Source organism: Ammodytes marinus (assembly GCF_949987685.1).
Source record: "Ammodytes marinus genome assembly, chromosome: 23".
Lineage (NCBI taxonomy): Eukaryota > Metazoa > Chordata > Actinopteri > Uranoscopiformes > Ammodytidae > Ammodytes > Ammodytes marinus.
In genome coordinates, this window is record NC_137227.1 from 4,452,299 (window position 1) to 4,477,300 (window position 25,002).

Consider the following 25,002-nt stretch of genomic DNA (forward strand, 5'->3'; position numbering starts at 1 on the left):
GAATTAAAAAAAGAAATGAATGTAATCAAAAAAAAGAAGAAAAATCCTCTGAAGAGACATTTCAGTGGTGAAGAAAGACATCCGGCAGGGGGGAGGGGAAGCTTCAACTGGTCACACAGACTGAGCACATGATGAATGTTGCAAATATGAAGTAACAAAGAAGTCCGTCTGCCCAGTGAGAGGGTTCCATCCCTTGTTTTTTGAGTCTTTTTCGCTCAATACCATCAGACGGAAAACAACTTTTTTGGAACTCAATCTTCATCCACACGGCCTGTCATTTTCCTCATCCGCAAATTCCATTCACTCTACTGGCGACATCGTCTCTAGTCTGTTACACTAGTGTGTGCGTGTGCTCAAATATGCTCACAATTTCAGCTCAGCCACTGCATTTATTATTGAGAGTCTTAACACAGTGCATCTCTTATGTCCCCCCCTCCCCCCCCCCCCCCCCCCCCAACGTCCAGAGGAGGAGATTCTCTTCAACCTACCATGTCGTAGTCTGGATTCCAGCTCATCTAGTGACACTAATGGCATGCATATAATGCTTCTATATTTGGCTGGTACACCCATAACCTCTCCCCATCCCCTCCCCCTGCCAATTGAAAAATAATAATAATAAAAAATAAATAAAAATCCACTCGGGTTAGGCCTACGCTAAACCAGCCAATCCAAAGTCTTGTGCCCTTTGTCCACCACCACATCTGCTTACTGAAAAAGACAGGTATAGATTCCATATTTTTTCCACGTTTGAACAATTATTCTCTTGTCCAGTCCAGTCCTCCTATGTTCTTCTTCTGTTATTCCAGGGGGGGAGGGGGGGTTGAAAAAGGATCTCAAGGGTTCAGGTGAGAGCAATGGCAGAACAAGAAGGATGGTAGTGTTGTAGTTGTCGTGGTAGTGGTGGTGGTAAAGGGAGATAAAAAGCACTGTACTCAGTCCTTTCAGATGGACACGGGACATGAGATGACCTTGTCTTCCAGCATGACACTGAGCACCAGGAAGACAAAGTACAGCAGGAACATGATGAAGCCCAGCAGCTTGCTCATGCGCCACTTGCAGGCGGCGATGGAGATGATGACAAAGAGCAGCATGAGGAACAGCAGCACGATGGCACAGAAGAGGCCGTTGGAGCTGACCTGCACCGGGGACATGCCGTTGATAAAGGACCACATGAGCCAGGGGAATGGCAGCCTGCGGGGAAAAACACACAAATACACGTTTACAGACATCGTTACAAGCAGTTTTTTCTTGCATTTTCTGGCAGACTAACCCTTTAAAGGAAAACTTCACAATTATTTTTTTTAGCTATTTGCCATACTCTCGGGCTCAAGAAAAGGTAACATAAATTGTTCATGAAACTGGGCGTGCATTTTTGATTTAGAAATGGGCAAAGGTCGCTCATCCAGGTTAGCGCAGCTCAAACACTGGTAGTCATTTCTAAATTAAAATGCACACATTGTTACAGGAAGTTTTTCTTTGTCGCCTTTTCTCTAGGAAAATAAGGCAAAAAGAAAAAAAATTAAGAAATTGAAAATGTGACCATATATTTAAGAAGAGCCATCCATTTGACTCATCCTGTTAAGAAGAGAGACACACGGAATAAGATTAAAGCACATTTAAGCTAAAAAAAAAACGTGTTTTTGCCTTTCAAAGTAAAATTTCCATGATCAAGGTTTTTTGATTATTGTGTCCGAACAATTATAGACAAGTTTGAAAACATTTGACACATGTTTTAGTGCTTTAGTATGCTACACTTTGAGTCTATACAGTTAGCACGATGTCAGCCCTAAACTGCTGCATCATGCCTATTATCCAAAATTCTGGGGTTGGGGTGATTTGTGCCAAAGGGCCTAGGTGAGTTATAAGTAAGTAAGTAAGTAAGTAAGTAAGTAAGTAAGTAAGTAAGTAAGTAAAATATATTTATAAACGCACATTTATGACAGTTTGCACTGTCCAAAGTGATGTACATAGTGCATTCAGTAGGTAAACAATGAAGGTAAAATAACGATAACAAAAATAAAAGACATAAAGCCCATACATCCACAAATATAAACAAAGATAGTAGTGCAGAGGTAAGATAGTTAATGGGGAGGAAAAACCAGGGTGTACAGATGGGTTTTGAGCCTTGATTTAAAGGCAGAAATGGAGGGGGAATCACATTTGTCAGGTGGCAGTCACAAGCATGGAGCAACTAGTGCAAAGTACATTTCTGAGAGTTGTGCCAGTGGCATGGCTGTATATGCTGGTCACCAAAAAGAAAGTGATTGTCTACAGTAGCTCAGAAGAGACTGACATCTCCATTCCACTTAACGACACCACTGATGAGAGTTCAGATGGCCAGAAAGATGATGATGGTGACTTTGTCATTGTGAGCTTTGCAGGCAAAACCACCCAGATCTGCTAGGCCTTGTTTAAGAAAATTGACCTTCAATCTTTGTAAAATATTTACTTTATTTACTTTAAATAAACCTTAAATAAGTAATTGTCTTATGGATTTGTCTTGCATTACAGTTTATGAGATATTTATCAATGGCACAATTTACCCCATGGTATTCTCTCTTGTGGCACAATTTACACCACACCGGGGGCAAGTTGTGCCACAAGACAACTTTTTTTCCGAAAGCTATATTTCTTAAACAGTTTATTCCAGATCCAAAGTTTTTATTGCCAGGGATGCACAACACCCTGAAATATATGTTCATATTTGAGTTGGAGAAATAACTGTCAAGGCCTCACTTTAAAATCACTTTGAGTAAAAAGTGGCACAATTTAGGCCACTCTCCCCTATCATTTAAATGTAGGACACCTCAGTATTCATTACCGAACCAGTTATCACATTGTTGATCTGCAACCATTTTGTAAATATCAATAGATACAGTGCTCAGATGGCGTACCCAACGGTGATGTCAAAGATGTTGGATCCTACGGAGCTGGATACAGCCATATCTCCCAGGCCCTTGCGTGCCACGATAACACTGGTGATGAGGTCAGGGATGGAGGTTCCAGCTGCTAATATAGTCAGGCCCATAATCTCCTCTGTAATCCCAATGGTCTCTCCAACCTGCAAACAAAAAGAGAGGAAACTAAGCTCAGGGGTATATAAAACCTAATCTTTTGTTCCAGTTATATTTAATATCCTCGCAATGCTTGGAAGCTGATGGAGGTGACAAAACACCGGCTCTGACAATCTCTTTGATTTGAATGAGACAAATGAAATTATTCACGAGTGGGTGGATTAAAGAATTTGGTTTGGTTTTAAAGGTGGAGTGAGCGATTCTGTAAAAGCTTGTTGTCAAATTCAACTTTTTTCAAAATCAGTGAATATCTCCTCACCATCCGCTACCTGTCCGTACTGTGTGTACGCTGAGAAAATCCAGTGTTGATACACAGCCTAGGATCTGTAAACGGACATGTTGCTAGCTACGGGTGGGCCCCCTTTGTTTACATACCAGTTTACAGAGCCTAGACTGTGGATTAAAATCAGATTATTTTTCAGCACGCACACAGTACAGACAGGTAGCAGTTCACAAGGAGATATTCACAGATTTTGACAAAAAAGTAATGTTGTCAACAAGCCTTCACCAGAATCGCTGACTCCACCTTTAAATGTCAAGGATGGGGAAATAAAATACTGTTGTTTTTGAGAAAGACTGTGCTCATGTTTGGATTTTATTTCTATATATTAGACTGCTGCGGTGCTAACATAACACCAGGCAGGTTTGAGATCTGACTGTGTACCTGGTGGGCCCACCACACCATTAGGTAGGAGAAGCACGCAATCCAGCCGATGGCGCCCAGGAACGTGATGGGGAAGAACTTCTGGGCCGACTGAAAAAAGCAAAGAAGAAGTTAGCTGCGGAAACGTGTGTCGGCCATTTTGTTTCAAATGTTTTGATTGGGTGAACTCTCTCTGGTCTGGCACACCTGTTTCCTGACGTCGGGCAGCGTGATCCACAGTGGGAGGACAATAGGGATGATTAGGAGGTAGGTGATTCGCTTGCGGCATGTCTCGGGCCAGGACAGGCTCAGGGGCTGGTCCTCCTCTTCCTCATCCTCAGCCTGAGAAGACACAGGGAAAGGAAACACATTACATTACATTTACATTAAAGGAACATATTATGCCCATTTAATTGTGATTTGGGTTTCCTGCGACGTACACAGACGTTTACAGTGACGTCATGATGTTGCTCTCTTGCCGGCTCTGGTCGGTGTGAAACCACAACCGGTTCATAAATGGTATAAGGCTGTAACCAGTTCTGAACTGGCCCCAGCACCAGCCCGGAGCTGGCTCTTGGGTCCTGCTGGTGTGAAAGGGGTAACAGTCCCTATGCTGAATCTCCTCTTTTAAGCCTCCGTCTAGAACGCCCCGTTTTAGAGCCTGTCTCTTTAAGGCCCGCCTTTCAAAAATCCCAGTCTGCTCTGATTGGTCCTGAATCTAACTGCTTGTTTGAATCTAACTGCAGGTTAGATTCGGTGGTATATGGGGGTGTGGCTTATCACAGGTGGAGGTAATGCTAGGTTAGGTTGGTAATGAGGGGCCATAACAGTTTTCTTTAGCACAGGTTTGCAGAAAGGTGGATGCGGAGAAAAAGAGAGAAGGTTGTTTTTTCTCATACTTTGGGACTCTCTTGTCACACCCGGAACACGTATTAATGTTGAAGAACCATGGGAAAAAATTCCTTTTTCTCATAATGGGGGACCTTTGAAAAGTGCGATGCTGTTCTTGCGTAATAGTGGTCAAATGTATCACAATCAACTTAACACTGGAGGGTAAACATTAGGCAAATATGAGTCAATCTGAACATTGAGTCGAGTCATTGTTTTTTGCATGGTTCTAAGGGGAAAACATGTCTGAACAATTAATTAGAAAATCAGAGTGTCTCCTCTGGCTTGATAACTTGTCTCATTGGGATACACCTCTCCATAGCAACTATCCGGAGAGGCAGGGAAGGAACATTCTTTGCAACACAAGCACTTCAAAAGGTGTGGGGGGAAAAAAGAAGAGGTCGGCAGAAAAATTGACGGAAGGACCTGGATGTGCACATGCCTTTGCTCTGCGGTGACCTTAAGACAGAGCAGGCTGATGACTGTGATTTGAGAGATTGCCTGAAGGGCCGTGCCTCTCCAGTCATCAGAGGCCTCATCACTGTGGACTGCTGATGCTGGACCCTGAGGTATGACCAGGGCCTGCCAGCGTAATGCCAAGGCAAGCCAATGACTGTCCCCTCTTCTCCGCAGATCAGCATCAAATTATTCGTCACTGTGACCGTTCATTGTCAAACGGTCAATTTTTTGTTCATTGTCAAACACATTCTAAAAAGCACTTGCAGGGAAGAAGACTAAAAATTATCCTTTTTTTGCAACTAAGGTAACCTACCTTAAAGGTGCACCCTTTTTCTAAAGAGACACCAAAAATGTTTGCTCTATTGTGTTTTATTAGTGGGTGTGAGTCTTTTTAATATCTATAGTCTACACTTTTTATACTTTTATATTTCCATATTTGCATATTTATTATCGTATTGTTGCCTATATTGCTGCTGTCTGTTTTTGCATTTTGCACTGTGAGTGGTGAGCGCCACACCAATTTTTGTTGTACAATGCACAATGAGAATAAAGTCTGAAATCTGAGTCAGCACTTGGATAATGCTTGTTGTCAAAATCACTTTTGGTCAAAATCATGAATATCATCTTATGATCCTCTACCTCTCCGTACTGTGTGTGTGTGCTGAAAAATACAGTGTTTATACACAGCAAAGGCTCTGTACATGTTGTTAACTACGGTGGGCCACCCGTTTACAGAGCCTAAACTGTTTGTTAACTCCAGATTCTTTGTCAGTGTACACACAGTACGGTACAACAAGCAATTTTCAAGAATCACTAACTCCACCTTTAACCGTAACTTTAACTGCCTACATCTGCAAACGGCAGCACACTTTCAATTAAACATTCTGGTACTAGTAAAGCTCAATGGTACAACAACAAAGTCTTCTGAGACTGGAAAGATGTCTTGGGTCCCTTTGTTTCCAATTATACAGGATGCTAAGGAGCCGTGGGGACCTGCAAAGGACAGGTCCACACATGCAGATCTGAGCAGAGCACACTGATGACCTAGAATGTGTCTCGTGCCCTTTTGAGAGTTCCACTAGGAAGAAAATCATATAGCAGGGCTGCTGTTGATGACAATTGTTGATCAGTAAATAATCATTTTCTCACGGAAATCATTTAAGTCTTAACAGCATCAAATGGCATCAGCTGAGCATGCCTAGACAAATATTTTAAGGCTCAAATCATGAATCATATGGAGCTTATCCTGCTGTGACAGCTACTGCTGTAGAGTATTGCCTGGTAACCTTGGCAATCAGAGCTGCCAAACAAAAGGCAGCGCTCGTATCTCTTACGCTGCAGCATTCTGATGTTGCCTCCTCTCCATATCTAGATGGCTGCATTGTTATCTGTTAGAAAAGGCCCAAAACCAATGAACCTGGGGCTATAAGGAGGGCCTGCGCTTTTTATAGGTTTAAATTAGGGCTGTCAAATTAACGCGTTCATTTTGATTAATTAATCACAGAAAAATGAACGCGATTAAAAAAATTAACGCAGATTAATCCCACTTCTATAATGCACTTTGACCCGGTGCAAAAGTGGTGCGCAGCTGCACCTGTAGCTTGCAGACAAGGCCCGCACGGGTAAAAGGGAGAAAAGTAAAGAGAGATTTTGTTTTGATTTTGTATTGATTTAGTGGGTGCAACAATGTAGGTTCAAAACAGTATCTCTCAATCTTCCTCCGTGTGTCTCAATTTTGTTTGCTAGCTGTCTCGTCTCCCGCATAAACGGACACCCGTACGACGATGGTGAATGAATCGGCATAGGCTATATACGCATCTGTGGCAGTGCAGCGCTGTCTGTTGTGCTGTCTGTTGTGGGAGATGGAAAGTCGTCATTTAGTCTGCTTGCTTTTTTGAGAAAATTTGGCGCTAGTTCCTAATTTTATTTCATGTAGAAACCTGGCTGAGGGGAGGAGACAGAAGTTACGAGAGAGAGAGAGAGAGAGAGAGAGAGAGAGATAAACAAACTGTACTAGGCTATACAGCTGTTTATAAACAGGTATAAGAGTGTCATAAAAGAATGGAATTAATTTAGATTAATGAATCACAGAGCCTGTAATTAATTTTTTTAATCGCTTGAAAGCGATCTTTATATAGTTTAAATATATGAGTGGTTTTCAATTGTGTTACTTTGTTCTGACTTTGGTGTCTGCAGGATAATAATAGCATGCAGCAACAACAGCTTCTTCTTCTTCTTCTCCCTGTAGGTTCTCGCAGCAGAGGTTGCATTATATTGCCCTGTAGCTCTTTTATGGATATGTGACCCCATGCAGGTGACTATTTCTGGCTGACACCGCTCACTATGAGTCTTTCATTTGTCTATTTTTTGATTTTGCTTTACCGCCGTTCTCTGCTAAAGGTACCCCATAGAGCTGGTGCTCCCTACTCCAAGTTGGCTTCCAAATGTCAGCCCTTTGGGGGCCTTTACTGCCCCGTGGTGCCTCAGTTGGCAACAGTGCCAAATCCTAGCTTTAAGGCACTGACTTTTAACAGGCCCCACAGAGCTGCGAGGGGAGGCGTGACATTTGCTATTTTTCTTTCTTCCCGGAGGGTAGCGTGTGTGCGCGCTGGCACCTCAAGTAAGGCCACGCTTACACTTTTTCATGTGGTCACAAAAAGTGTAAGCACTTACTCTAAATGCAGCTGCAACCAGGCTAAATACAGCCGGCAGCATTAGCATTCCTTTGCTGATCCAACTTTTTGTATTGGTCCCGAGCGCAGCCATCTATCTGAAATGACTTATATCTTTATCTGGTCCAGTTTTCTTTCTCAGAGTGTTAATGGTAATCTTCCATCCCAGGACACAAATACAAAGCAGTGCTCTAGAACATAGATCATTGTAATTTAGACAAGTTAGTAAGTTAGAGTTAAGAAAACCTTTAATGTATAGCTTGCTTTCACTCTACAAGTTGTTATTTAATTTAAAAGTTTGCCTATAACAAGTTTCACGTTAAAATTGTCCAATTTCTCACACAGAGGACTCATCTTTTTGGAACATAACTCGTCACTGTGGCAGCTGCCATGTCGTGAATATCGGCATCTGCTATTGGGATTTAGTTTGTTTCTGACACAGAGGCTCCATCTGGATCTGAAATTCTCCTACCATTTAGTGAAAAGAGAAAAAAAGACGAATGGACATTCAGTCCTGATGTTAGTCCATCCTAAAAAACAATGATAAACCCATGATACGCACAGAGGCGCTTTCTGTCACAAGACGTTTTAGTTGTGTTAGAGGAGGTGGGATGAGTCATAAATTCCTGTCGTTTTGATTTTCTTTTCGGTGTCCAGTATGTTATTTAAAGCAGCGTATGCTCGTTTGAAATATTCAAAATGGGCCCTGAAAGCAGAAAAACCAAATACAATTTGCTGTGAGTCATACCATGGATGTGCTCATTATGTATATTTGGAAGCAGAAAGCATTATACAATTTGAACCAGATGAATAAGTTTGTTTACGCTTACACACTACAAAAATGTGCTTTTATGAAAAACTAACCCTTTAAAATTTCCGTTTCTGAAAATGTTACAGTATATGATCATTGCAAGGGTTCAATGGTTTTTAACAACAACAAAAAGGGAGGGAGGAAACTGTGCCACTAGTCTGCTGCAGATTTTAATGTCACCCTCCCTGTCCCCTTATTCTCCAGTCTTGGTTACCAAGGCATCCAGGAGGAATTGAACAAGTGGTGAGATGGGGGGGCCTGTGGCGTCATATGAAAGTGCATGCTGTTTCATGCCACTTCCTAGCCGACTCAGAGAGGTGCATTGTGGGACAGACAGGCAAAAACAAAAGCGTCTGGCTCTTCCATATTCAGGGAATAGTCTGTGTATTCCATCTATTAGATTTTGTTTCCTTCATCTCAAACAGTGAAGTTCTGAGGCGAGTCTAAAAATGATCTGAGGTAGGCTGAAGTTCAAAATGTTTTCATCTTCCGGTGGGAGCGATGATTCATTAAGATGGACCTGAAGAACAACTTGCAGTGCAGTGGAATATATCAAAAGGACACATGGTCATCTTGCAAACCGGGCTCTCTTCTTTGCAGTCTATTTCGAGAACCCATCGAAATGCGTTCACACCAGTTTGCCTTTATGGGCTACTTAATCTTACCCAGAAGGGACGCTGTATGTCAAAGTGTTACAGTGTCTATTATGTGGGCGCAGAAAGATCTTATTTTTGAAGAATCATGCAGTTCCTTCAACTCAGCTTACTCAAGTGTTTTTCAAGGACAGGGCTTTGATCCAAAAGGGTGATGGTGCAAGATTAAAATCCCTATAGTTTTGTGGGGACCTTTGTGTGGAACACTACTAGTCACATTATTGTGTTGGCAAAGCCTTACATAAATCCTTGCTATACAAGATTAGACGGATATAGGGGTTAGTAGCTTGAATCAAGGTTAACTGCATCGGATAAACCCCTATGAAATTGTTTTATAGACCTTGAGAAAAAATATATGAAAATGTTGGTGTGCAAAAGCTGAGATTTGAAAACAGTTTGTAAGTGTCACACTTTGCCTTTGTCTTTCAAACAGAGTAGCTGGTCACAGCCCTCAGTGATCACTTAACATATAAATTCCAAAATAATTCTGAATTTGTGTTACTATAGATATTCTTAGCGATACCAGCAGTAACCACAGGTGTTGCCAGATCAAACAAAACGGTCAATTGTCAGTGTGTGACCTCACAAATGCGCTTCTTGAAGAATGGTAAAAAATTCCCATAAACACACTCCTAAAACCTTGTGGAAAGCCTTCCCAGAAGAGTTGAAGCTGTTATAGCTGCAAAGGGTGGACCGACGTCATATTAAACCCTATGGATTAACAATAGCATGTCACTTAAGTTGCCAGTCAAGGCAGGTGGGCCAATACTTTTGGCAATATAGTGTATGTGTATTTCACTCACTATAACTCACAAACAGCAATAACATGTTTGCAACTTCTTGAAATGATTTGTTAATTATCATCTGAAACTTGTTTAAGCCCCCCCCCCCCCCCCCCTCCCCAAGACCAAGGTCAAAATGATTATGATGATATATTTGCTGGGTGCAAGAAATGGTAGCTCATGCTCAGGCTGTCTTGGGGTTACTCTTGGTCACGACAATGTAGGCCTATATGGGGTGAAGCTCCTGCAGGATGACCCACACGTACACTTCCTCTTCCCTTTTTCACTTGAAGTGTGCGACTTTGAATGGCTGCCCTCTTTCCCCAGGACCGTCTGTTGGCCTGGCATGGTCGCTGCGTCCCACTGCAATCGCTCCTGCCAGCACGACATGCTGCAGGTGCCATTCTTAGGCTTCCGTGCCAGGCCGTACGTCACGACTGTGTGTGTGTGTGTGTGTGTGTGTGTGTGTGTGGGTGTGTGTGTGTGTGTGTGTGTGTGTGTGTGTGTGTGTGTGTGTGTGTTCATTTGGAGCACCCAGCGGTGGGGAGCAGCAGGTGAGTGAGGAGTATGATTACAGAGCTCAGTGGGAGGCGGGGCGGGTCTCTGGCAGGCTCTGGCTGTAGATGGAGGAACTCTCCCCAGTTGCATGCTGGGAAATGATCCGCAGCAGTGACCCGTGCCATAGTCGGCGCAGCCCTTTGCATCAATCACACTCAAGGTGGAACACGGGCAGGGGTGAGAGAGGCATAAAACATTCATAAAGGCCTCTCTCTCTCACTTTGATATCCGCCCCTCCGCTTTTGTTGCCTTTTCATAACACGTACTGGGTTAAAATTCGTATAAACTGTATGTCCTTTTTTCATTTGTGCACGTGTGTACGGCGAAATGTCTTACCGCCTCGCCCTCTTGCCCCGCCGTGCCGTTCATGGGTGGAGTCACTTCCACTTCCACGCTGGAGCTGTTGGGAAGGTTCTTATCTGTGGGGAGGTTTGAAAGAATGATTTAGGTGCAACACACTGTTACAGGGACCAGAAAGCTGTCATTGCCTCAAATAGAAACTAGTGTGAAGCTGTCATGACGTTGCAGAGGGTGGTGGGACGTGGCACCGTTGCTATATAGAGAAGTTAACCCCTTCAACTCTCGCTGGTTCATTATAATGGGGTATTTTTCACATTGTGCTAGTTTTTGTTGAAGTGAACCATCTAAATATAATTTCCACCACTTCCGTTTATCAGTATTTGATTCATGAGATAGATGGATAGATAGATAGATAGATAGATAGATAGATAGATAGATAGATAGATAGATAGATAGATAGATAGATAGATAGATAGATAGATAGATAGATAGATAGATAGATAGATAGATAGATAGATAGATAGATAGATAGATAGATAGATAGATAGATAGATAGATAGATAGATAGATAGATAGATAGATAGATAGATAGATAGATAGATAGATAGATAGATAGATAGATTGATAGATAGATAGATAGATAGATAGATAGATAGATAGATAGATAGATAGATAGATAGATAGATAGATAGATAGATAGATAGATAGATAGATAGATAGATAGATAGATAGATAGATAGATAGATAGATGGATACATATACCCTGAGCTAAAACATTTTTTGACCCAGTCCAAAAGCATTTCAACATTCAACATTTTAATAACAAATACTACAGCCAATATGTATTATATACTGCAAGAGTGCTCTGAAGTCTGTCCCATTAATACAGTTGTATTTCCATATTATATTCAATGACAGTGAGGGAAAATCCAAATACTACCACGCTCATGTTCATTTCAAGTATCTTTTTCTGTGTGTGAACAAGTGTGTACATAACTGAAGCTGTTGCTATCGCCGTCCCCACCGTCACACATCCCGGTGGCTGAGATGACTCCATTTAATTTGAGGGGCCGGACTAACATAACAGCCCTTATTAAAAAATACAAAGGGCCGAAAAGCCGTTGTAATCAGATGATGGAACTATAATTGCTGTGGAAAATGCTTTAATCCGAGTGTTGTTATGATAATTAAAAAGATTCCCAGATTGATAATGTGACTTTGGTCCGGCACATGACCTCTCCTCCCCTTGTTTTCGAATGCATGTGCTATTACAGATAAAGACCAAAGATTTATGAATCCCGATCACGTGCGTCGTATATGCTACACTAAGCCACGGCAAATGTAAATCCTTCCACTTTTATACCGCACACTAAATTGAATGTGATGCCGGAAAAGTAGAGCATGCCGTGATGACTATACAGTCGTGGGTTTTTAATCAAGATGGTAATATGTTAATGCGGGCGCTGTTAGCATAATTTCTGCCTTGTTGATACACATCTGTGTATCTGCTTTGATTCTGCTGCTCTGACTACACTGAGGCCATGAAAGCATTTTCCTTTGGCCTTCTGTTTATCCCATGGTCAGGTGCTCTTTGAAGTGAAAAGAAAGGCACATAAATTACCCATTGGCAGTGACGGTGATTGATTTGAATACTGCTTGAAGACAACAATTGGTCACTTCTTGATAATGCCATGCTTGTTTAACATCAGTTGTGATACCCAAAAACAATTTCAGTGGGCAATCCATAAAACTAGTAATTTAAGGAATATTAAACAGATGTTAGGGACACTAAACTAATATCTGTGAATGATCAGCTGATATTTGGTTAAAGGAATCGTTTTTGGGGAAAAATGCTTATTCGAGAGCTAGATAAGAAGGTTAATACCTCTTTCATATTTGTATGGATGTTTTGTTTCAAATTAAAGGCTGTATAGAATTCGATTGCACAACCTATGCTACCCTAACTATTTCCCCAATTGTTAAGCTTTTATGCTAAACTAAGCTACGTTGTAGCATCTTATTAATAGCACAGACAGAAGATCGCTATCAATCTTCTCATGTAGCTCTCAGCGTTAAAGTGAATAAGTGTATTCACCAAAAGTGCTGAATCATTACCTTAAAGGAGAAGTAAGTGCATTTATTTATTGTTAATATACTGTACATGTTAAATCACTCTATATTCATACAGCAATCACTTAAACATAATGCACAGTTAACACAGGTCTCCCAGTCATTCAGCTTTGAAGTAATTGCCGGATAAAATGTTGAGTATCCTGCTCGTTTTATCCAATCAGGAGACAGAGCACTATAAAGAGGCGGGTCTCTGTGCCCGTGAACGATGACTTGCTGTTCTCCATCACAACATGTAAGGAAAACACGCACAAAAGAGCTTTTTACCTGAACGGCTTGCTACTCCATTGGCTTTCTCGCTGTCCTCCACCTGGCATTTCTTTTTGGCGATCTTGTGAAGGATGGACGCCTTCTCTCGAAATTTACCTGCAGAAAAAGAATGTCCAGGAGGGTTAAAAGGTAGGCCCGGGGAGCTGCACACCGCAGCATCTTCAAAGCCTCTTCTCTCGGCTTCATCCCAGCTCAGAGCTCCTTGGTTGCGTCACCTTTGACCCCCCCAGACAGACGGGTCACATTTCAAAAAGCACAGTGCACACAGAAGGCCGGTGGCTCCACACAAAACTGCAGAGAGTCGATATGACATAGCATATCATATACTGATGATCCTGCAATGTCCTGCAGGTCCTGAGTGGCGAGAGGCGAAGCCAGCAGGGAGAGAATGTATTGTGGAGAGTGCTAGCCTTCTGGAGGTCAGATTCAATCCTGTTCTCGTATCAGAAACTCACAAGGGATGGCGGAAGGAAGCCAGCGGGCAGGGCAGGGGAGGGGTGGGGGGGGGGGGATTAAAAGCAACCAAAGGTTTAGCTGGGAACAGCATAACAGCATAGAAGACAACAAATTAATTGGTTTGAGACATTGTTTTCAAATTTTCAAACATGGTAGCACCTGTCTTGAGCCTTTCGATCTGTAACATTACTAATATGAGAGTGCCTCCTGTTTATAGGTAAACCAGCTGTGTGCTAAGCTTCTTAATAACAGAGATAAGGTAGCATGTATACGAGACATCTGCTAATTAAAGAATTCATTAAATCCCTGTATGGTGATGGGTATATGTTGTTACCGATAACATTTATCGATTCAATTACTCCATTCTGAGAAGGCGCTCTAGTGACGCAGTAGTAGACTGATTTGAAATCAGTCACCGAAAAAACAACAACATGACCTTGTGGCTTACATAAGCAAGCATGTCCTCATGACATCATTGGCTCCCACAAGGCAGTTGGGCCGATCCACGTGGTAATGACTGGACATGGCTGGCTTCTGGCTTTTGGAACAATTCTTTTTTTCCGAAAATCAGGAAAACCCCCCCAGCGACACAAACGCAAACAACAATTCACTAATTCAGTACACAAAACGAGAAGTAATATGACTCCATATGCAGTGCATGGTTATAAGATCTCATGTTATACAAGGTAGATTTAAGCATTTGATATCTATGCTAGGCTAGAGGGCATACTGAAGCAGTAGTACTTTTCATTTGAGACCAAACCATGCTGTAACAAAATGTTTGTGTCTCAACTATCGTGTTCTTTTTAGTGCGTCATTAACATAGTTGCTGCCAAGTATCCATATTTGATTTCCCTGACTTCCTGTGCGTGTCACGTTGTATTATGTCCTGCTGCCTACTCCCAATCAGCGCATTGCAATCAATTTTTTTTTGCTGATTTGTCAGTGCATGACACATAGACATACGTCGATACGTACTCCACCCAACCATGTCAACACCGTCTGTGACCTTCTGGACTAAATCATTATCCATCCCGTCAGTCCAGTCACCGCCGGCCATCCTGCCATCTCGCTCTACATTTCTCCATGGTTACTACTGTGTTTTTCTCAGCCCTCTTTTTTATTACACTTTGTCATTGTTCGGCCCCTGCCCTGTCTACTCCAGACACACACACATGCTCACCAACACATACACACACAAGTACTGGACATTTTTCACAATACGTCATCGCACATTCCATTGCCTTGACATCACTCACCTTAGGCGGTCATAGACAGTTGGCACAGGTGTACAGATTTACAAATGTGGATGTGTGGATCATGACTTTTGCTTGGGTACAAGTAGCATGGTTGGGCTATCTTAGTACTATCGGGGTTAGTAAGTATGTCAATTCTCAGATGTTAAAGTAAAATCGGTTTCAGCAATAGACGTATGCCTGATGAAGGTCTAGCACCGAACAGTCGCCAACAAATAAATAAATATATTTTTTCGCAAGTATGCGGGAATTCACCTTTATTTTGGATTTACTTTTCCCTCTCTGCCACAAGTTACGGATGTGCGGACTACCGTTTTGTTTTTTCATTACTAGATGTAAAAAATATATATTAGGCCTAAAGAAAAAAAGGCAGAGGACAGTTACTACAGAAGCCACTGTCAACGGCCCTTTTGCATTGTTTTTATGTATTTAGGTGATTTATTGTACAAATGAAATGCCACACAAACTGCATAATAACTAGATGCAGAAACCTCACTCTGGGTAGGTTATACTCACAATGCAAGTGGGAAATGCATTGAAACAAATGAGCACATTTGGCTTTAACCTCAGTTAAGGTTAACCGTGTGCCAAATCTCGTCAGCTACACTACATTACATTTTGATGCAGCGTTCTAGTTTAGTTTTCAAACTAATGTAAAAAAAATAATCATACAGGCCTCAACTTAGTTTTGACAAAATACTGTATGTAGTTACTGCATTTTGCCTTTACATGCTATGGTTAGAAATGTCATTACACCTGAGCTCTAAGGGCGAACAATGAAGAAAACTCACAGTTTCTACAACGTCCCTGAATCAGAGAAATAAAGAAATAAAAATCAAATAAAAAATCCCATTGCTTAGGTCTGAGACAAAGGTTTTGACACTAAAAACTAAGCAAGATTTCTTTTTATCTTGATCATATGGGGGGGGCAGAAAAAAAATCTTGACAGATCCACTTAAGGTGTACAAATTGTCCGAACCACCCACTTTGGATAATGATGAAGCCATTGCAAGTCCTTGACAATAAGCAGCCCTTCCCCTGGCCGTCGCTGCACAGCTGTCAGCTCTGCCTGTTACGCAACCACTGGGCGGATGAGTCACTCCAGTTTTGCAAAATTCAGCAGCGTACGTGTGTGCACCCGCTGCTGGTGCAGGTGGAACCTCCGAGTGAGTGCAGAGGGATTGATGATGTACTCCATTGTATAACAGGGCCAAAAAAAAATTTAAAATGAAAACCTTGTGCTTTGTGTTTAACCGAATGTGCGGCATGGAATGGTTGTGCTTGGGCGGTTTGTTTTGCGCCTTTACCAGCCTGCATATTGATAAATGTCTTGAAAATTTGACAGAGGAATCCATAGAAGAAGAAGCACTGGCTGTCTCAGAGAATCAAACATAATGTATACGACTGCAATTTTTTTATTTTTTTTTAATATATAAAAATACATGAATATATATTTTTTATAATAAAAAAAATGGAAATCCATAGAAACACTACACACAGTTAAACACAATATATGTACATATTCTCTGGACAGATATAAAGAAAATAAGCAAAACTAAATAAAATAAAATTATAAGCAAAGCATGACTTAAAATAAAAGAAAAAAATGGCATGGCTACCATGATTTGCACTTATGTCAGTGAAATCTGGGAGAGATTTTCAAAATAAAAAAAAGCAAAAGACTGTCACAAGCTAACAAAAAATATGGGTTGAAGGTGCTGTTTTTAATGATTAAGATGAAAAACCAAGGGGGATGACAGAAGCGAATCAAGTGAAAACTTTGGGGCTTACCTTCCTCAGTCATTGAGTGATAATATTTTAGTTTCCCATAAGTCCCAAGCTCTACAACATCACAGCAAAAGACAGGGGTAAGGCAACGAACACAGAGAAAAGGGATAGAGTGAACATGACAGAACAAACACAGGTCCGCTGGCTCTACCACATCACATAACACTCACACAGGCACAGGGAGTGACATAGAGGAAGTCTCTCCCAGTCATCACTGCTTAAGTGCAAAACAAAAGCGGCAAAGCGCTTGAATTACAAAATAAAATACATTATGGCATTACAGTAAGTCATTCGGATAAAGAGCCTCCCAAGGGCACAGGTTAGACGGCTATCAGAGATAGATTTGCGGGAGGGAGGGGAAAGGGGGTCAGTCCATATACTAGAAAAAATAATAAGAAGAGGTTCATACAATGATGTAATTCAAAAAACAAACAGAGCAGGAAGAGTCAGAAGAGAATTAACTGGGTCAACATGCAACAAAAAGATGAGTCCTCCTCTCCTCTGCACGCAAGCTTATTCAAAAGCCTGATGATTCGGCGTTTTATTTCCACAATGAAACCCCCGAACAATTAATTTGATTCCCTTACTGTAGCAGTTCTTGGTGTTGCTGGTAAATAGACGGTCAGCACGTCTGCATGATGAATTAGCCCGAGAATTCAAACCTACAGCAAAAGCCGAACATGAAGCAGCAGAACGGAAGACAGCGGAGCCTCCCACGCCACACCGTGTCATGGAAAAGTTTAGCTCACAGCTTGGAGCGGATCTGCCCGCTTCAAAACATGACAACTAGTCGAATGGAGCTTTTTGTTCAAAGCGTTGCAATGCCCTACATTTTCTCCAGCAATGTTTTTTTTTGCCAAATACAAGATCAAGCTTCTGACAAATTGGATCAAAAATATTTACGGGTTGTTGTGATGTATTGACGTCTACAGTGGAATAAACCAAAACATCAGCATTTTCTCATGTGTACGTTACAGTGCCTGTTCTTGAAAGGGTCGCTCCACCGAAATTTCCCCAAAAACATACCTAGATTTTTTTCTGTCAAGCTGTGCGGCAAGGTTTTTTTTTGTGTGTATTCGATCAAGTGATCAGTTTTCATAGAAACTGAAAATGGTTGCTCGGTTTATAACTGCAATCAATGACAACTTGATACCACTAGAAAAAATAACACTTAACTCATATTGACTCATGCACTCATAACTCTAATCTATATTTCGGACCGTTGAACTCTCATAACAAATTTTCTAGTTGTAACATCATGTAATGTTTTCCTACAACACAGTAAGCACTGCGTACAATATTGCCAACACACACAAACAGACATGCACACACACTAATATCCAACTCTGCCCAACAGTGGGCGACCACTCCACTCGCATGCGAGAGGATTATGGTGCAAATCTCATGCCAAATGCGGGACTTGGCAGCAATAAAACAGTCTAATGAAATGAAAACACATCCCATCCCACAGAGTGTCACGACTCATCTGCTGCACTGACAAGTGCCGCAATCCCACATGATTAGGGGACTCGGGTTTGAAGTGCACTATCGCCCTGAAGGCCAGCCACTAACTGAGGCTGCTCTGAGGCCAATTAACCCAAGACACAATCAGAGCTCTTCTGCAACCACTGAGACAAACAGAGAGAGAGAGAGAGAGGGAGAGAGAGAGAGAGAGAGAGAGAGGGGGAGAGAGAGAGAGAGAGAGAGAGGGATGCTTGCTTGCTTGTTGTCGTTTACCAGGGGCCTTCTTGTCCTTGTGGTCTGACCTCTAAACCTCTGGTAAGCTGTGTGATATAGAGTGTGTCTGCTGGGGGGGTTGGGGTGTCAGGGAAACTCACAGTCTGTGCTCAAGCAAAGAGGCTTTTAACATTGATTCTGTCGAGCGAGGGGTGGGGTGACGTGTGTGTCACTGTGTGTTGGGAAAAGGATGATGGGTTCTGGTTGGCTAGTTGCATGGTTACATAACATACATATCCATCACAACATATCTGTCCCTTTTATATAAAGCCGGAACCAGTTAGCTTGGCATGGGGCCAAAGGCTAGAAACAGGCTAGCTTGGCACTGTCTGAAGGTTAAAAAACAGATATAAAAAAAAACTAAGCTAACGGCTAACCTCTAGCACCATGTTTGCTAGATACCTACAATGTGTCGATGTCTGTGTTGTGTGTAATCTATTGCTGGAGATGTAGTAAGAAGTTAAGAATAAACTAAAAAGGACAGCAGAATTTCAAGCTATCTTCACAAATGGAAAATATATTTCCCTTGCACAAGTGGTGGGAGGTCTGTGACATTGAGTGCATTATTGAACCATGTGATCAATGGGGCCTTGGGTCACAACACCCAGACAGTACTGCTGATGGGAGGGGAGCGGCAGTGCGGGGGGGAAATGGAAATTTTGCAATGATTGAACGGAGTCACTTTATACATTAAAGGTGCACTATGCAATTGTTGGTGTGTCAAATAAGTGAACATTTCCTAAGGTATATTCTCTTGATGACTGAATAAAATAACTTTCCTCTAGGACAATTAGAATCCCTGGAACACAGTTTGAAGTTAGAAAGCTACCTTTAAAGTTACTGTTTCACTGTTGTTGTTGTTTACAGCAGCAGGGCCCACAGTTCGGTTTACAAACATATTCTACTCTTACTTTTGGATCAAGTTGCCTCAAAACTATTTTGTTTTGATTTATAATGATATAATTTTTCAATACTAAGAATTAGATTTAGATCAAATGTATTTTGTAAACTAGTTGCAGGCTCTGCAACTGTGAACAAATTCCCCTCCCTTGAAACTGCATAGTGCACCTTTAAATGGATGTTAAACTAAGGGAAAGTCATTCAAACTATATAATGGAGCTTTCCTTTTCCTTTATCCCTTTCCTCGTTGGCTTATTCATTTTGTCCCTGCCAAGTCTAAAGTCTCATCAGTTTTACCTTATAAGTTTGCTGCCTGCCAACAAGGGTGTATACCGGTTTAACCCAAACATGACCTTGTCCTCTTTATGCTAAACCCGTTGAGGGCTCTGGCACGGCGTCTGCTCAATAAAAAATGGTCCAACATCAGCAAAGACGTCCAAGGCCGCAGTGACATTGTGAGCCATCTTTGCAGTCTGCGTCACTGAGATAATGATCTGCAGGAAAGCAGCCATACTGTTTATACAGTACTGCGCTAACACTACAGACCACTGAGATTGGTAACAACTTCTCACTTCTAGTACAGGTTAAAAAATCTAAGCATTTCATACATGTCCCCCTACTGTTATGGTCTATGGTCATATGCAAGCGGCCGTCTTCCACACTGAGGTAAACATCAGCTATGGATATGAGCAAACTAACTATAGAGTTCAAATCTAAGGTTGTTCATTTTTTTATTGAAAGTGTTTGAGCCGCGGGCATGCACACAGCCTGGATTCCGAGAGCTGCTTTAGGAAGCTTGCTTCAGCCATCCACTGAGAGATTGGACGGACGAGCCAATGGAGAGCCACCACTCTGCTCCTCTCTCTCCCCATCTCTCTTTATAGTTCAATATTTGATGCGGTTCCTAAGTGATATTCTTTGTAGCTATGGACTGATGGGGGAAAAAGTGATGCAGGCACTTGTGCCAGGAACTTACTGTACCAGACTATTGCGATGTTCCCTCCAACAAACCATGCAGGCCTAATGGGCCATTATTAAACTGAAGGACATTGGAGATAACAAGAAAGCTGGTGTTGGGCATCATTTGAATGCTGAATTAACATGTAAACCTTTGTATCTCTTAAAGACCGTTTTGAATGCTTAAATCAATAACAGTTTGGTGGGAACAGATCATTTTGAAAGGCCGAAGAGGGCACCTCATTTTAGTTCACTGCCATTCATTGCTTTCAAGTTCTTATTTACTCTGAATCCCGAGTGAGGGACTGAGAAAACAGCGTTCTCCACAAAAATGTGTGAACTAAGCAGAGCGTTGTCAACTTGAGAGAACCTAGACCGTGATGCTCCCATCTTCTTCATACCGTTCATTTGCATATCTGACTAGATGTCTGCAGGGTGAAGGACCTTCAGATACCCGGAGTTGGAGGTCAACACGGACAGTACGGACCCAAATCACTCATTTTTAGGCTTCTGCTTGTAACACCGAGAACATCAATACAAAGCTAGAACTAAACAGGAGTTGATAAGAGGAGAGAGAGGATTAGGGACAATGGGGAAAACAATACAGAAATGAGTCACAGAGAGTCTCCGGGGAGAATACAATCCACAGAAGAGAATGATATATTTGAAGGCGAGAGTCTGCAGGGATGGACAGTATACAGAATTGACATACAGCACAGCGGCGCTTGGGACATGTATACATAGGGGACACGTTGGGCAAGAAAAGTTGTCTCCAGGCTGTTGGAATGAGAACAAACACAATTTGTTTTTGGGAGGGGATACAGAAATTAGAGGAGTAACTCACCAGAGTCAGCGAATTCTGAGGGGACAGTAGAAGAAAGAGAGATAGGAAGACAAACAGAGAAAAGATAAATCCAGGTGATATTTTTAGTGAAAAAGCCCACATTTTATCATTGAGTATTAGTTTCCAGATGAGAGTCAATCGCCTATTTTTGTAAGTAAAATAATTAACATAGCTATTTTGGGAAATGTGCTTTTTTTGCTATCTTGCCAGGGAATTGATCGCACACCCATGTTTGCTCACGCAAATATGAAATAGGAGAACGAGGAATGTTTAGCTTAGCTTAGCATTGCATAGCATAGTGACTGGTATAAGATGGGGGATCTATCCTGGTTTTCCACAATTTAGGGAAATAAATATAAGAAGTTAGCTTTTGACATGCTATCAAGGAGGTCTGTCTTATCTAAGGATACAGCCAGCTTTCCTGCTTTTATGCTAAGCTAAGCGCTAGTTTCATAATTAACGGATAGATACGGTAGTGGTATCAATCTTCTTATCACACTCTTGGCAAGAAAGCAAACAAAGCCATTTTCCAAAATGTCTAACTATTCCTAGACACAGCACACGCATGCCAACATATACGCTCAGATATCCAAAGACATTAAATAAGGATTTTCCTGCATAGCCAAACCAAAAATGTGGCACTGGCCATGTTTGCAAAAATGAAAGCTCCTTGTGTTGCTGCAAAAGGAAATTTGTCATGATCAAAATCTGAAGGAAGAAGGCTACGATAAAGGAGCAAAGAGTTTGTGCCTTAGCCAGGAAAATCCCCTAAAACCTTTACAGCACATACAAACACACACACACACACACACACACAAACACACACCTCTGACTCCCCCCACTCTAAGAGAAGAACAGGTGAAAGCTAACCAGTTCCCAGCACTAGCAGAACGACCTAAGACGTTCCTTCGGCATCAGAATTGAAGATGACTTTATTTTGAGAAAGGTCTATGAAAAATGCATGGATGGAGTCCTGCCAGCTCCCGCTGCGGCCCCCGCGGAGCTACACTTAAAGCCTGAGAGCACACAAGGACAGGCAGCACAGCCTGCGTGTTTGATTGGTGCACCTGGTCATACCCACCAACCCACCCTCACGCTGTGAGCTCAACCAACTAAAAATGCTCCTTTGCATTAATGATATGAGTAAATGTGCATAGAACACAGTCATTCATCTCTGTGTGAGGTAGGTCCTTTATTCAGCCCCTTACGAGTAATGGAGCAATGACATGATTTAATGCACTAAACAAATGAGGCAAAAGGCACATTTGCATTTTGAGACGCACTCAAGGTCCAATAACACCGCAGCTACACCATTCGCTGGAGCGTGTGAAAACGACCTACATGGAAATGTCTTAATTATTGATTGGAATCAAACTGTCGCCCAAAGTGTTGCTTTTGTTCTCTGTGCTAATTAATTCCATGTTCATGTCACGTTGTCACGCTGGACTTGTTGTTGCTGCAGTGCATTTGTTTTCCAGTCAGGCTTTTGCCAAAAAAAAAGACTCATCGCTCAAATCTGGTTTCACATCCTTGTGTTACTGCCGCAGTCATACTGAAGCAGAATTCGCCTGTTTGGCCATTAAAAATCCACTTTTGAGAAAGCAATTTTTTTTTATTAACACAAGTTGATTTTGACATTCATGATTTAGACCCATAAACAAACAAAACAGAAAACAGGTGGCGTCCAGTCCATTGTTCTTTATGCTGACCTACAAGCACGACCAATGCCTGTACAAGAAGTAGCAGGGGTGGAGTATGCACAGCCCTCTGATATACAACCAGGTTTACGGACTTCCATTAGCCCAGCAGACTATGATTTACATTGTAAGCACCCAGACACAGTACGCCCTGGATTCAACGACCATTTGATGCATGTTAATGGGCACTTTAAGACCGGTCCAGCCACAGCTTATTAATCCTCCCTGAGCTGACTCACTCCAGGTTTCTGCATTCAAGGAATGTACAGTCATTTCAGAGAAAGCTACGGAGCAGACCTTTGCTAATTTGATCACATCCATCCAGGTGGGGAATATTTAGTCTGGCCCATTGTTTTATGCTTATCCGTGGTTATTTGACCTTGACCGATGTGTATTTTATTAGTTTATATTATTTTTTCCTTTTAATCAAGCAGCATACACTTTAAATACATTTCTATGTCAAATGAAAGAGCAAATGTAAACAGGAACATTAATATTTATTTTATTGCTGATTCATCACTTCCTTTTAAAATACTTCCAAAACCAAATCCAAGATCTTCCATTACAGCACTTTAATTTGACATTCTTGATAACCACTGTTGCTTGTTTGCTAGCTGTTAATGTGAATATTTTCCTCCCTTTTGTCATAGTGGATTTAGAAGGGGATGATGCTGCACCACCTCTCCCCCGGCATATTAGCATCTTGATCCCCTGCGCCGAGCACTGACACTGCCGTTTTACATTTCCTTTAGCTAAGCTAATAGGCTTCCATCTTGGATTAAAGGAGAATAATCTTCCACCTCCGCCGCGCTATGACTCAGCACAAAAGCTCACCGTGTCTCACACTGACTACATGTAAAAAAAGGGAAACCATTGTGTCGGCAGAGAGGGTGCTAAAGACGAATTTCTAAATGTTAATATTGTATATTTTTATTTTGGACTGATGGTAATTTCTAGCTAAAAATGGCAATTCAAGTTGGGCGCATAATCATCTTTCATGTGCTCTTTTTTTCAGTAAAAAGGTAGGGACTTTTTGGTTTAGGTACATTCCCAATACATCTGAAAAACATGATTGCGGACGCTTTAAGAGAAAAAAGTAAGTTCATAAAATGATCAACTGGATAATGACCATTATTGGCAGAAAGAAAAGAGCACTGTGCTCGTGTGTATCCTGCTAGCTTGAGACTTACAGATGTAAAAATCCATCTCGGACGACTTGGTTTCTATATATATATGTGCCCTTTGTCTGACTGTCTTACCTTCACTTAACGGATCCAATGTGTGAATCATCAGCTGGAAAATGCTGTTTCTCATCAAGCTGTTGTGCAGGGAGGCGGAGCTACCTCCCCTCGAAAGCCGAGGCCTGGCCTGTGAGAGGAGAAAACAAGCTGTCAATCAAACATCTCGCCTTCCATGGGACTATTATACCTGAGAGATGTTTCCTACAAGCAGATAAGACATCCACTTTGGTAAAAACATCTTTCATGAAGCCCATATGTTGATATTAACACCAAGTCTATCAATTGTAAGCACTTTACTAGTGCCATTTCTAAGCTGTTTGGAATATGACTCCCTATACTAATCCTCTTTTGCATAAAACCCCTAAGCGTAAAATGCAACCCAGTAAAACTATCACAGAGTGCTGCCTCCGCTTCTCCAAAAAAATATATAAGCCCCCACGGGTTGAGACAGGCATTCAGAGTTATTTGCAGGGACATATGAGTTCTTCTTCTCCTTCTGTCTCCCGAAATAACTCTCGCCAAGGTCACGACAGCAGTCGAAAGCTGAACTTGAGAACTGTGGGAAATTGGGCACCGTTGCAAGGCTGGCAGCTGTTTGGAGAGCGTTCCCCATTCGGCTGCCCACAGGTGATGCCTATATAGGCACAGGAGGTGTCAGGTGCTAATTCACAGGCCCACATGGGTGTGAGCAGGGAGGGCAAAGGGAGACATGTATACCAGGGCCAGGGCTGGGCTGAGAATGCGGTCTCTCTCTCTCTGTGTGTGACCCTGACGATTCTCCTTCCGCTGATCTGTTTCCATCTTCTCCCTGATGAAAAGCAAACCTTCTGGCATGCTTTTTGGGTGCATACAAGCGTTAAAGGGGCAGTCAGCCAATTCTGGAGAA

At 41.9% G+C, this 25,002-nt stretch overlaps 1 protein-coding gene across 1 annotated transcript in view; it reads right to left on the bottom strand.

The window, feature by feature from the left end:
• Nucleotides 1-941: 941 nt before the first annotated feature.
• The window catches only part of LOC307269071 (solute carrier family 24 member 2), a gene marked incomplete at both ends in the record, with an annotated part of 40,826 nt that continues 16,765 nt past the window's right edge, over nucleotides 942-25,002 (bottom strand). Inside the window, 9 exons of the mRNA XM_080051897.1 lie at nucleotides 942-1,191; nucleotides 2,895-3,061; nucleotides 3,739-3,828; nucleotides 3,925-4,059; nucleotides 10,877-10,959; nucleotides 13,238-13,336; nucleotides 16,744-16,794; nucleotides 21,179-21,193; nucleotides 24,135-24,243. Coding sequence (XP_079908023.1) covers nucleotides 942-1,191; nucleotides 2,895-3,061; nucleotides 3,739-3,828; nucleotides 3,925-4,059; nucleotides 10,877-10,959; nucleotides 13,238-13,336; nucleotides 16,744-16,794; nucleotides 21,179-21,193; nucleotides 24,135-24,243 — 999 coding nt within the window. The remainder of the gene's footprint in view (nucleotides 1,192-2,894; nucleotides 3,062-3,738; nucleotides 3,829-3,924; nucleotides 4,060-10,876; nucleotides 10,960-13,237; nucleotides 13,337-16,743; nucleotides 16,795-21,178; nucleotides 21,194-24,134; nucleotides 24,244-25,002) is intronic.